The sequence below is a fragment of the Phaenicophaeus curvirostris genome, chromosome 9 (assembly GCF_032191515.1).
Source record: "Phaenicophaeus curvirostris isolate KB17595 chromosome 9, BPBGC_Pcur_1.0, whole genome shotgun sequence".
Taxonomy (NCBI): domain Eukaryota; kingdom Metazoa; phylum Chordata; class Aves; order Cuculiformes; family Cuculidae; genus Phaenicophaeus; species Phaenicophaeus curvirostris.
Window position 1 is genome coordinate 32,803,549 of NC_091400.1, and position 14,041 is coordinate 32,817,589.

The 14,041-nt window shown below is 42.2% G+C and overlaps 1 protein-coding gene across 1 annotated transcript in view; it reads left to right on the forward strand.

Moving 5' to 3' along the window:
* TSPAN15 (tetraspanin 15) overlaps positions 1-11,604 on the forward strand; it is a 19,548-nt gene extending 7,944 nt beyond the window's left edge. Inside the window, exons 3-8 of the mRNA XM_069863397.1 lie at positions 267-341; positions 2,740-2,835; positions 4,717-4,833; positions 7,983-8,030; positions 9,411-9,527; positions 10,302-11,604. Of these exons, the coding sequence (XP_069719498.1) occupies positions 267-341; positions 2,740-2,835; positions 4,717-4,833; positions 7,983-8,030; positions 9,411-9,527; positions 10,302-10,454 (606 nt within the window). The 3' untranslated portion in view covers positions 10,455-11,604. The remainder of the gene's footprint in view (positions 1-266; positions 342-2,739; positions 2,836-4,716; positions 4,834-7,982; positions 8,031-9,410; positions 9,528-10,301) is intronic.
* Positions 11,605-14,041: the final 2,437 nt, after the last annotated feature.

A 14,041-nucleotide genomic window follows, 5' to 3' on the forward strand; every position in this document is an offset into this window, starting at 1 on the left:
GAGTGCATTCAAAGCAGAAAAATGAGTGTTTTCTCTTTGGGCAAGACCCAAAATGACTCAAGTGAGGGAAAAAAATGGATTTCTTATGACATGAGCATTCTTATGAGAACAAACCCATGATTTTATATGTTTTTTTTTTTAAAAAAAAAAAGACATTGAAAGACAAGTGTGTTGGCAATTGAGTGTTACAGACTGAAGGACATTAATTGAAAGAATAATTGGGGTTTGTTCTGTTTGAGGACTCACTTACAATTGTTTTCCTGCAGTTCATGTACATTCTTGGGATCTGCTTGCTGATTGAGCTGACTGGTGGAGTGGTGGCTCTGATCTTCAGAAACCAGGTGAGCCGATTGCGTTTAGGTTTTGATCACCATGAACGTTACTTACAGTCCGTGATGTCACAGCTATGCTACTGACCAAACAAAAGGTGCTTAAATTGTTACCTGAACGTTAATTGATGGAAGCCTGAAGACAACTCTAGACCTTTCAGGACTTCATCAGGTTTTTGGGATGAGTGGGGTTGGCCACCCATCTGGAGATGAGTTCCAGATTAAAATAATTTGGAGAAAGTCTGGTAACTAGGAATGTGCAATACAGGCAAAATGAGTTTCCAGCCCTTACTGTATTACAAAGTGCTTTCTTCTCATTTGCCATCTGTGTCTCAGACTGCTGGTTTGAGAAGTTCCCAGCTGGATTTGGTGACTTTGTGATTTTTTAGCGCCCAGAATGTTTTACCTTGCCTTCCCTGCCCACATCCATAAGCAACGTAATTGATTTCTGTAGGAGACTCCATAATTTACAAGCATTCTAGAACTATGTAAAAACCTTATTTTTTCTAAGCAGAAAGCAGCAGACTATTTTTTTCTTACAGAATTGTTTTAAAACATAAATGTGTTCATTGTGGCAAGTACTAGGTTTCTGTGCTTTGATTTTTTTCTCATCTGGCAAAATAGGAGCGTTCAAAGGGGATGCTGAATAATAAGACCTCTTCCTTTCCCCACCCAAATGCTACCAATCAAATTTCCACAAGAAGCAGTCGTACACACCATGTTACATATGTTATTAAAACAAAAAAAGAGTTTAAAAAGCTGTGTTTTTTTTTTTTTAAAAAGGGAACTCGTTATTTTGAAGCAATATTATGTTCTCCTAGCTGGTGTTTTCTTACTCCATGCTGCACTGGAGTTGTGAACTTGATTTGTGAGACCAGAGGATGAGTTATCTTCGTTTCTAAGAGCTGTTGTTAGCCATTGCCATAGGTGTCACCTTGGCCTCATGCAAGGATTTATGCTGAATTGTGGTGGGAGCACCGGGCTCGTTTGAAGGGAGCAGATCAGCCTGCCTGCTAGAGGAGTGTGGGCATCACGGGATGCAGAGAATTTGGTTGGGAGCAAATTAAATAAATGCCACGGATGGTATTTGCTGAGAGGGCGAGGAAGAATTGCTGTTGACTTTTGGACAATGAAAATTAATTGTGGGGTTTTGTACACTAAGTGTTTTCATGACATTAGTTGGCTGTCTGAGCAGGGCAGCTATGCTCAGGGACCAGTTGGTTTGTTTGTTTTGTGAGGTTAATGGAGAAGTTAAGGTTAGTATGGGGAGGAGAAGGAAGTATTTAAAAAAGGCCTAGGGTTACAGCCTCCGCTTAAATGCTGTCTGGTTTGCATGTCTCCTTGGTTTTTTTCCATTTCTTTCTATGCTTCCTTCTTGACTCTGTTGAGAGCAACTGAGGTGATACAAGCGGTGCAAGAAGTGTCAGTATTTGCTGTTGTTTGTTCTTGGCCAGTTAGGATAATCCTGAAAAATCCTTTCTTATTTCTAATCACTGATGTGATAATAATTGTATTCTGTTTTGGTTTTAAGTGTTGCAGCTTGTAATACTAAGAAAATGAGTAGGTGTAGGTTTCTATCTGACCTGTAAAGATTTCGCTTTGATCCGTTTAGCAACTAGATTGAAAGGAAAGTTGTTACATTCTGGTTATGATTAGTCCCAGTGTTTGCTATGCTGAGATTATGCTGGGTGTTGAAAATGAAATACTCTTATTATTTATCATCTTCTGAACTTTAAAAATGTTTGGTTGATTTGATTTCTAATACACCGAGCTGAGGAGATACCGTTTGATATCTGCCACCACTCCACTGCCATTTTTCTCAAAGCAGCCACTGTAGAACATATACAAATATGCCCTTTTTTTCAGCTTAAGGTGGAATAAAACTCTGTGTCTGGAAATTATGGGCTCTCTGGAGAATAAAATGAAAGAAAATGAAATTCATGGATGATGGTGAGCGGGGAGACAGTCTGCTCTTGTCGCCCCTGGACTAGCCCAGGTCGTGGTGCAGCCCCCAGCACCAAGACCACCATCCAAACGTGCTATTCTGTCTCCGAAAAGATGCCAAGGATCCCCAGAGCCCAGTGGGAGGGCTCCTGTGTGGGGATAATTGGACCATCTCTGGGAGGTGCTTGGAGAGTCTCAGAGAAGTAGTGCCTTACTGGAGAGGTGCCACATTGTTAGCACTTCTCAGCACAAAAAAAGGTAGTGAGGCTGCTTCCTTAAAGCAGAACAAATGCTCAGTCATTGCAAGACTGTGTTGTGATTTATTTTTAACTGGTATTTGGTTTTTATTTTAGAAAATAAAGCCTTTCCTTTTGTGCTCATCAATTACACTTGCCACTTTAACCTGCTCTTTTATTTTGTTTAAGCACATGTAACCTGTGAATCCTGTTTTACTTTTGCCTTCTAGACAATCAACTTCTTGAATGATAACATTAGAAGAGGAATTGAGAATTACTATGATGATTTAGACTTCAAGAACATTATGGATTCTGTTCAAAAGCGGGTTTGTTGTTTTTTGGTTTTTTTTTCTGGGAGTAATTCACTGCTGAGATGCGGAGGGTCCTTGGCGACAGCTTTGAGTTTTTCCAGTGATGTGATAATTGAATTCTTATTGATGAAGGGGATGAGATCTCATGCGTCATCTCTTCCGGCACGGCTGTGGGCAGGGCTCCTCCAGCATCCCAGCTGGCATTTGAAGCCTTCTAATTCACTGCAAAAAGGGGAGACAAAATGCAGCTTTTGCCTTGGTGGGTGTGAGCCGGATGCTCAAGGCTAGATCCTGCCGATATTTAGGCTTATATATGAGCCCCATGGCTGCATTCAGACAAATTCAGCCTGGAGAAGAGAAGGCTCTGAGGAGACCTTATAGCGACCTTCCAGTACCTGAAACGGGCTACAAGAAAGCTGGGACTTTACAGAGGCTTGTAGTGATAGGACGAGGGGCAATGGGTATAAACTGGAGAGGGGCAGATTTAGACTAGACATAAGGAGGAATTTCTTCCCAGGGAAGCTGTGGCTGCTCCATCCCTGGAGGTGTTCAAGGCCAGGTTGGATGGGCCTTGGGCAGCCTGATCCAGCGGGACGTGTCCCTGCCTATGGCAATGGAGTTGGAACGAGATGATCTTTAAGGTCCCTTCCAACTCAAGCTATTCTGTGAGTCTATGAAGTTCATCCTAAATTCCACCCATTCTTATGCTTAGCATTTCTGCTGGCTGGTCCAAGACATTCAAAAGCATCTCCATTAACAGAAGGTACCGTTTAAAGAGTAATTAGGTGGCAATTATAAACCGTTTGAACCTGGGCTGTTGTATTTTCACTTGAGGGCATGTAGCAAGCTATTTAACAAGGTGGTTATTCAAAGGAAGTGCCTGCAGAAGCCTGTATACCTGTCATTAAAATTCAGAAATGATGTTGAGCCCAGCTGAGCATTACTTAGTGATATGAGTAGTTGACTCACAACTATATTTTTAAAGACTGATGTGTTGAAATGTTTATTGGATTATTGAAGAGTTCTGCCATGGATCTTGGAGACTATAGAAGAAGCAGAAAATGTTAAAAAATGTGGTGTCAGGGCCCATGTGATGTCAGTGACCATGCCAAATAACGATTAAAAAAAAAAAAAAGTTAACTTAGGAAGTGATATGTGTGTTTTCTGACATCGTTATGGAGATGGCAGCCTGCTTTGAAAAACAAAGTTAGCATGGAAAGTCTGTCAAAAGCAAACCATCCTGAGGAAATTTTGTCATTAGACTTCATAATGCTTGAAAGTTTCCATGCACTGCCCCACATTAGGTATGTGTATAGTGAATATAAATTCTAGTGATTAAATAAACTGCTCCTTTTCCCTTAGTTTAAAATATAAAGTGAATATTTGTATTGAGACAGTGCAAATTTACAGTATTTGTTTGCCAGATTTCAGTTCTATGAAATTACACCCAAAATGTTTTAGCATGATTGTTTTTATGCCTTATAGCAACACTTTTGTCTTTTAGCCTCATTTAGAAATGTAAGTACAATCCTTAAAAAGAAAATTGAAGAAGTGTATTACAGCTTGAGATGGAGTGGATGTAAAACCACTTCTTAACGATGTCCAGACCTGAAAAGATAATTTTTCAACTTGGAAGACATGGGAGGTGGAATTCAGCACGAAGTACTTTGCTCTGGTAGTAGCTCAGTGAGTGATGGAGGAATGCTACCTACATCTTTAATTGTTTTCAGTTGTGTCTATCGCATTCACATGTGCCTTGCTGGTGCAATGACAGAATTGCTGGGCAGCTCAGTGCTCTTGAAATTGCTTTATTCTTACTTCGTTTTCTAGTCATTAGAAGAGATTCTTTTAAGATGGGAATTTTTTTTCCTTTACCTTTTGTTTTGTTTTTTCCAGTTTAAGTGCTGTGGTGGGGAAGATTACAAAGACTGGTCAAAAAACGTGTACCACAACTGTGCGGCACCGGGACCGCTGGCCTGCGGGGTGCCCTACACTTGCTGCGTCACAAATAAGGTAAAACCCAGCATCTTGGTATTGCTGCTCTCTGCCTGGTTGCTGGTGTGCACTTCAAAAGGTACCTTACTTCACAAACTCTGGGTGAAGAAGTGAGGGGATATGGATCCCTCCTGAAAATGGGATCCATGAGTCTTGACAGCTTGAAAGGGAGAAAATAAAGAATTAGATGTGTTGGCTCTGGTCCTTGTTACTGTCCTGCTATGCAGTCCTAGAAACACAGAGGAATCTCGGGAGCTTTTCTAACCTCATGGTTTGCCTGGGCCAGGACTGCTTAGAATTAAGTTTTGGTGGTGTTTTCCCCAGCGTTTGCTGCTCCAGCTTTGCCAGGACACCTGAGCTGCAATTTCTTCCATGGGTAGGGGCTGGAGTGATGTGCACTGGCTACTGTGTGAATTGAACACCCAACAGAACAATCCCATCCTCCAGTAAAATCCAGAAATGTGGGCAGATGCAGGGTCACTGAGTCCTCATGGTTGCAGGTCTAGATTGGAGCTGCTGCTCTGCCCTAACCCATCCTTGAAAGCTGCCTGCCTTGCTGGAGTCTGGACTTGTTCCTTGGTCTACGATAAACTGGTAGCAACTGGTGCTGACAGCACTAGGAGCAGGCATTATGTTCCATGTAAATGCACTTTATATGAATTTTAGCAGTTTTAATTCATCGCTCTTCATTGAAGGACAGATCTAATGCTGAATTTGATAAAGAACTCTTCCTCAACTTAAAACCAGTATGGGGAATCCCTGCCTTCCTGGGTTTTGGTCTTTGGTCTGAACGTGAGACTGAGAAATTTAGTATGTGTAAGAGCAGACGCAGCAGGGCTTGTGATGAATATAGCCTACTGGTGCCTGGCATGTGCTGCCCTTTCAATGGCTGTCACGAGCGTGGCTGTTTAATTAAAGAAGGGAAAATAAATGCAATAATTGTGTCAATATTCCTGCTCAGTGTTGCTGAGAAATGTGTAAAATATGAAGGTGGTTATTACGTATGCTTACACATTTTTTGTGTATGAGACAGAGTCTGTTTAAATCTGTGCTGAACTCGGATTTGTTCTCAGGAACCAAAGCTAAACAGTTATGCTTTAAGTCTTAGGTGTTTGGGAATAAGAAAGTCGTGTATATGAAAATAATACCTGCTGATCCCCAGCTGCACAGAGCAGAAAAGCTCAGGATTTCACCCTCAGTTGGTGGCAAAGGAAGATAGAGCTGGCTAATAAAGAGCAATCTGGCTTTTTTTTTTTGTTTGTTTCATTCAAAATACCACTTGTTTTTCTGTAGCTCTCATTTCTTTATTGAAGTCTTATTTTAAAAGGTTTGTTGATGTGTGTGGAAATACAGCAAGTCCTGCAGGCGAAGCACTGCAATAATCAGTGACTGATAATGCCAAGTGCCTTTTCAGCCATGGCACAAATAGTCAGACATATGGGTTTCAAATGCAACTGGTTATATTCTCTGCATGCTACACTGGCCACTGGGGAGGTGGAGATGAGACTATCTGCCCAGGGAGGTGGTTGACTCGCCTTCCCTGGAAGTGTTTAAGGTGTAGGTGGATGAGGTACTGAGGGGCATGGTTTAGAGATTGGTGAGAATGGTTGGACTCGATGATCCGGTGGGTCTCTTCCAACCTGGTGATTCTATGATTTGTAGCCTAAAAGTAGCCTGCAAAGCGTTAAGTTCAGGGAAGTTCATCGAAAAGTGGGGAGAAGGCCCGAGATAACAGGCAAACTTCTTATTTAAGAGTCGGGAGGGCTTCAGGAAGATGCTGCAGTATGTTAGTGCTTGTGGCTTTGCTGCAGAGGGATGTGCCATTGCTGTGCCTTCTCGGCAGGATGACACTAACACTGTGGCTGTGTGGTCAGCTGCCTCGAGGGGGGAAAAAAAAAAAGCCAACCAGAAGATGCATAAATCTTGTATGTTTGACAAATGCTTCCAAATACAGGCTGGTTTCTGTCCTGGAAAACTGCAGATCTGGTTTGTGATTACTCATTCACTTTGTAGTCATGGAAAACTCTCGCTGGTGTCAGAGTTCGGTTTCTGATCCTCTGAAAAAGCCTTGTGCAAAGATGATCCAGGCTTATGTTGGGAGGGCTCTGAAGAGACTGTTTTCAAGTCAAAGTATTTATTGAAGACTTACACTAGTGTAACAGATAAAAATTAGTCCCTAAATGCCTATAAACCTCTGTTTCTAATGTGTTTATATCTCTGTTACGTGCATTTCCTTGTGCCGCAATGTCCTGTTAGCAAATGCTGTATTTAAAATTAAATGATGTGACTGCTCGTTGCTGGCAAATATTTCACCAGTGGGCCTGCACTTGTCTGTTAGGGTCAAGCATTTTGCAAATGAGAAACCTCTCACAGGAGAAGCTTCAACACACGGATGCCTGGTATTCTAAAGTTTGAATTCCAAGAGCATTTATGACCTGCAGTTGACAGATGGATGCTCATTGCTTCATTTGATGCTGGTGGGCTTTGCACTGGCCGATTTGCAAGCAGATATTTTCTTGCCAGCTTTGCCAGGTCAGGTAGAGCCTCAGGACTCAAGCAAGATATTAAATGGCTACAGAAAATGCATTGGTAATCTGTGATGAACGCAAACACTCATTCTTTTTTAAGATATATTAATTTTATATTCATATGTGTAATGACATAAAATAGATTATAATAAATCTAGCCTTGTAAAACGTTCGTGTAAGCATTCATAGTACTGGACGTTACTTGGGTGTTAGATATTTCTGAGCTTGAATGTGTCATCATGATGGTATGATGGCTGTGTTAATCCCTGGTTCTCTTAATAAGATGTGTTCGGTTATTAAGGCCTGAAAATTAAACCCAGCTGTTCATTCTGCAGAAACAGCTGTGGCTCTCAGCTCTGTTCTAGCTAGCTTTGGTTTCTGACACTATGTGGGTTTTTCTGGATAGTTACGATTCAAAAATGTCTTGTGTTGTGACACACTGGCAATACTGATTTCTCTAAAATCATGTAGAGCTGTATCTAAATCTGACCCTAAGGCTGCTGGGAAGAAATGGGTATTGGACCGAGGAGTGACCCATGTTGTTGATTTTATATGAGCTGAGTTAACACAAGAAAAAAATATTTTATTTTGTGAATTTTTTTTCCCTGCTATAGTTTACATTGATTGTTTTCTTTCCAGACAGGCATTGTCAACACCATGTGTGGATACAAAACCATTGACAAAGAGGTAACATAACCAGTGGCCACCCTGTTGGGGCAAAGGGTGGTTGTTCTCTGCGTTTTTTGGTCAGTTATAAAGTGTCTTCAGCATACTTAAATCTAATAGGTAGCTAAATCAACCACTAAATTAATTTTATCTGGAATAACTTTCATATGTACTGAGAAAAACACAACTTGTTTGATTATGGTATCTTCCCTTCCTTGTATCTTCCACAATTCCTTGTTTGACTTGCATGAAGCACATCTTCCCAAAGCTCATCCCCCTTACGCTAACTGCACAATTAATACAAAGATAGATGCTCCAGTACTTTCAAGTAGTGACTTGAGTTGGGGAAAGCTTTTAATACATAAGTTTCTCGCTGTCTAAAACTGGTTTTGATAAAGCCAACTTAGCTCTTTCTAAGTATTTTTTATCTCAGTAATGGATATTCTATTTTTTAAGCCTGTGACAGTTATTCCTGGAAGAGGAATGGGACTTCCTAGCTTGTGTTGGCAGCCCTCTTCTCCCTCCCAGAGCAGGATGGAGCTGCATTCTCCTCTTTTTTTCTCTCTTGGGAATAGCCCTGGTGACTCCAGAGTACGGATTGCTGTCTCAAATCATTAATTGTGGAGTGATTAAGAAAGGAAACCAGTAATTGAATCTGCTGTAAGTTCTCCGCTCCTAGCTTTGGAGTGCTGATGTGGGGAGTTCGTCTAGAAAAGCCCCTCACCCCAGCTTGTTTGAGGCACTTGGTGCACAATGTCAGCTTCAATTGTTAGTTTTTGGGATGACCGGTTATCTTTACGTATGACCTGCCTTCATTTAGATTCATTGATTTATGGCTTAATCACCCAAAAGCTCCAGACGGTCTCTAAAAGCCCAAAGCACTTAAGCATATGCTTAACGTTACCCCATTCATTTCCTTAGGACTCTCTGCAGCTTCAAGTGCTTTCTGTATTGTGGCTTGGGGTCATGGTGCAGCGCAGCTTGCAGAACTGAATCTGAAATCCTCTTGGTCTGCCATTTCTAGAATCTGTTGCAAGGCACTTGGACTGCAATTTATATTTTTCCACTGCTGAACTTTCAACTTGGAAGCAGAAATAAAGCTAAAGAGAGACTTTTTCACTTTCCAGGTGGTCTAAAATGACAGTTGGGTGCATTCCTTTTAGCAAAGTAGTTGCAAGAAAAAAAAAGAAAAAAGGCTTAAAAAATAAAATAACTTGTTCAGGTATGGAACAACTTAAAAACAGATGGAAGAATTAGTGATGAGGTCTGCGTCAAATGTGAGGGGTTTAGAGACATGGGAAGGAGGGCCAAATTTGCCTCCCAGAAGTTCAGTTATTCTGTGTTACTGTATCATATGCCAGTGTAACTTCCTATTTGAACATCTGCTCTGTTATTTTGCAGCGCTTGAGTCTTCAGCACGTTATATACGTCCGCGGATGCACAAATGCAGTGCTTATTTGGTTTTTGGACAACTACAGCATCATGGCTGGTGTGCTGCTTGGCATATTGCTACCCCAGGTAAGAAGGGATCAATGCATTATCCATTAAAAGGAATATCTGATTTCTTGTTATGGTGTGCGATATCCCATTTGACTATATTTAATTATAATTTTTTACTTAAATTTAACCTAACTGGTAGGCTGAGGTGGCATTCCAGTAATTTAGTGGCATTACTGTGGTATACTGGAGGATTTGGTGGGTTGATTCGGTTTGGCTTGGGTTTTTTGAGTCCTATCTTTCTGATACCTCTATCCAGGAGACCTTCTAATGATTCAAGGCACAGGGGTGGTAATTCCACTGTATTAGCTCTTCACAAAAGTGGCCCATGTATGCCCCTATATGCAAAAAAGCGTGACAGCGTGAGTTTCTGTCTGTATATATAGATTCATAGAATGGTTTGGGTTGGAAGGGACCTTAAAGATCATCCGGTTCCAACCCCCTGCCATGGGCAGGGACACCTCCTACCAGACCAGGCTGCTCAAGACTCCATCCAACCTGGCCTTGAACACCTCCAGGGATGGGGCAGCCACAGCTTCCCTGGGCAACCTGTGCCGGGGCCTCACCACCCTCATAGTGAAGAATTTCCTCCTTATGTCTAGTCTAAATCTTCCCCTCTCCAATTTATAATCATTCCTCCTAGTCCTTTCATTCCATGCCTTTGTAACATATATATATATATTTGTATATACCGCATACCTGCCCATGTATGCATAAACTGTAAAAGCTGTGCTGCGGGAAGTGTTAGATAAGCAGTATTTGATCTCTGACTAGAGATGCCCCTTCCTTTCACAGTTCCTGGGAGTGTTGTTATCCTTCCTTTACATAACTCGAGTGGAAGATATCATCACTGAGCACAAGCTGAGCGAAAGACTGTTTGACGAAGCGCAGCAGACATCTGCCCCTGAGTTTGCTGGAGCCGGCTGCTGCATGTGTTACCCAGGGTGACTTTGGAAACCTCAAATATGGTTAAAAAAAAGGCAAATCCACCTGTTCTGGTTTGTACTGACTGTTACAGACTGTGGGTGTAGTGAATCAGCCAGCAGACCGGCGGTGCTATCAGCGTGCTGATACCTCTGTAGCCTTGTTGCTCTTGGTGTGTCTACAGTCAAAGACACGGCAGAAGGGCTCTGCGCTGCCGACGATGCTGCTGCACTGTCACGACACTGCTGGAAGGTGGGCTTGTGGATCATTAAATCTCTTTTTGAATGATTGCTGTGTGGTACGCAGCCAGGAAAACTGTTCTGGGAAGATCTGAAAGTAGATTTCTAGGGAGAGTCTTTGTGTCTTGGATGTCCTATTTAAATATTTGTCCTTTCCAAGTTTATTTTCTTAATCCTTCCAAAAAAGATTTCTTACAGATCTATATGGTGAATATTAAACATGTGTTTAATAATTTTTTTATGCTAATCTTGGTGAATTTACTGACAATAATGGATGTGATACTGAACACTTTCATTGCTCAATCTTTTGTGCCTTGGGGCAAATGCCAGTGTTGAATCAAGCATTACCTGACTGATATATTTTTTAATGCAATTTATTACTGTCTGGCTTTTGTATAAACTTATGGGATGTTTGAGTCTGGTGTGTACTGTATTTTTCCCCTCTAGTGATTTAACTAAGTGATTTATGATATTTTTTTTGAGTTCTGTATGTTGAGATGTTTCTAAATTTTTTTCTTCTCATAAAAAGAAAAACAATGTGTCGGGTTTTTTTTTAAAAAAACCACAAAGGTCTTGCTTAAAATGTTTCCCATTTTCTTATCCAAGTTAAGCCTGTCTCCCAAACACTGAACCAAGAGGTAGAAATACCTTGAGCTGTGATTCTTGCTTGGGTGCTGACTTGCCAGGTGTTTTGGACAGTCGCTGAAGGTCTGTGCCTTGCTTGCTTCTCTTTGTGAGAATATGTAAGTATTGTGAGACAATACTTGGGAAGTCGCCAAGAGCTCTGGGGGTTTTACTGTTAGTGCTTTGTCTTGAGCATTTATCTGCAGGCTTTCCAGCCTTAGCCAGGCTTGCAGGCAGAATGCAAAACCCTAATTATCATGAGTCTTCAAATAAACAAATTCTGGATGACAATAAAGCAGGTTTGATTCATATCTCGTCTCTGTGAATGTCTTCTTTTCTGATACTGTGCTAAGCCACACAGAGCAATATTGGATAGTATTCCCTCCTTGCTGCTTTTCATCTACCTTTTATTATTTATTTATTTTATATATTTCCTTGTCCTGGATGTGTTTTCTCCTTTCTTCAAAACCCAGTGTTTGCTGCTTAGCTCTCTGCCTTCACCAGGGATTTCTGAGGAAGCTTTGGGTGTTCCCAGGAGCCAAAAAATGACTCATCCAGTTCTTCAGTATTTCTGACAGTGTCTAGAGAGAGAGAGAGATATCCCACAGTGTTATCAAACCCATCATCTGTGGCGTGAGGTTTATTTCCTACACAGCACACTCTAGCGTCAGGTCCCACACATGGTTACATATTTAATTGCTCTATATCGTTGTCACTTTCGTTTTCCTAGTCTGTGTCCTGAATAATACATTTTGGTAAGTTAAGAAGAAAAATGTGTTTTAAAGGTGGATTTGCATACAAAGAGAGGAAGGGGAAAAGGAGGGAGTTGCTTTGGAGGACTGAACTGACTGCTGGAGAAAGATAGGAAGGTTGAAGCCAGAATTGGTTTACTGTGGAAAGTGGGCTGGGAAGGTGGAAGCTGAAAGGAGGTGAGGTATCATCAGAGGCAGAGCTGTGCTCTAGCCTTTAGGAGGAGGGAATGAATGCTTGGATTTGAGATGGCAGGAAAGCTGTAATGTATTGTGAAGGAGGGAGTGGTGAGGGTAATTTTTCTTTCTTTACTAATAGTGTCTTGTAAATGTTGTGATGGCTTGAAGAACAAAATATCTGGGGAAGCAGGAGATGATGGAAGCGTGGTTAAAATTTGGGTGGTTTCAATGGAACAGGGAGAGTATTTGGGGGGGAACCAGGGAACAATTCTCCTTTAGCAAGGAATTTTGTGGGCTGTACTGAATTTTCAGCTGTCTTCAGTGCTCTGTTGTATGCAGTGGTTTGTGGTGGTGTTACCTAACAATTGTGACTTTGTTTAATAAATGATAGGTTCAAATGTTGTTGACCCTTCCTATTCCCCCAGATCTGAGGAAATTAACTCTTGGCTTCACAGGCCCACAGTGACTGGAGGGAAGGATGATGATGCTGATCAAGAGGTGGCTGGAGGAAAGGGATGCAGAAAGTCTCTGCTCAGCTGCCTCCAGGTGCCCGAGCTGTGGGATGTGATGGCAAGACTGTGGAGAGGGGCTGAATATATTCTTAAGCATGAGGTGTGGCTTTTCTCAGTGTGCTGTGCTCCTGTCCTGTTAGTGGATTGATTTCTGAATAGGTTTGCAGTACGCACAAGGTGTTTTGTGTGCTTATGAGTAGCTGTTTCTATCCTCACCGATGACCCTGCAGGGTGTGCTCCATCCTGCCTGGTTCATACGCATGAGTAAGGTCTGGAGGGGATGTGATGTGGTGCTAGTGAACCTGTGGCTCATCTCCAGCTAATGCTCTACACACATCACTGGCCCAAATGCCAGCATTTCCTTTTTCAATAGGCACGTCCCCATGTGTACAAACAAATCGACTGGAAGCATGCAAAGGACTACACTCCGCATGTTGTCCCGATCTGATTTTTGCATCTGGCTGTAATTGGAAACCACTGCAGTCACGCTAGCAAAGGTCACCTGGCCTTTTCCAGACAGCTGATGTGAAAGTTAATTTTAAAATGGGTGAAGATCTAATCCAGTCCTTCCTGGCAGGAGCAGCCACAGCTGGACCACTCCTTGCAGATGCATCCTTAAGCCTGCTCTTAAAAACACTCCTCGCCCTCTGTTTAAATGATTGAGGCAACTCTGCAAAATTCCAGTACTGTAATGTTTTGGGGTTTTGTGTGTGTGTGTAATTTTAAAGTGCTCCAACAACTGAGTTTCCCATGGTTCAGCCTCAGTGTGCTCCTGCTTTTCCTGCATGTCCAAATGCCTTGCCCTCTATGGATGTTGGGCAGCTTTTTGTGCTCCCTCATTACCTGCAAAAATCACCCTCGCTGGTCCTTGCTGTCTGATACCTGCGTTACCTCTCTCCTCCTTGCATCTTGGACCTTCCCCGCGCTGCTTCAGCGACACGGAGGGGTTATGCACTGCGAAATATGCAACCATTCAGCTAGAGATGGAGATTGACCTTTATATTTCAAATAATGATGGGCCATCCAGGCCCACAGTTGGGTGATGCAGCTGGTGAGCTGGGAGCCTGGCTGGAGCATCGTACACCTTCTGTGCTGGATGATGATGTTACCCGATGAAAATCTGTGATCAGCATAGTCAGGGAGGAGAAATGCTGAGGAGCTCTCCCTCTGGTGGTGTGAGCATGACATATCACAAGGCACTAATTAAATCTCAGCTGACCCTGAATTAAATCTCAGTGTGTCCATACAGCACTGGGGTTTCTCTGTCCCCTGCCCTCCTCCAAGAAGCCGCTTCATGTGGGCACAGC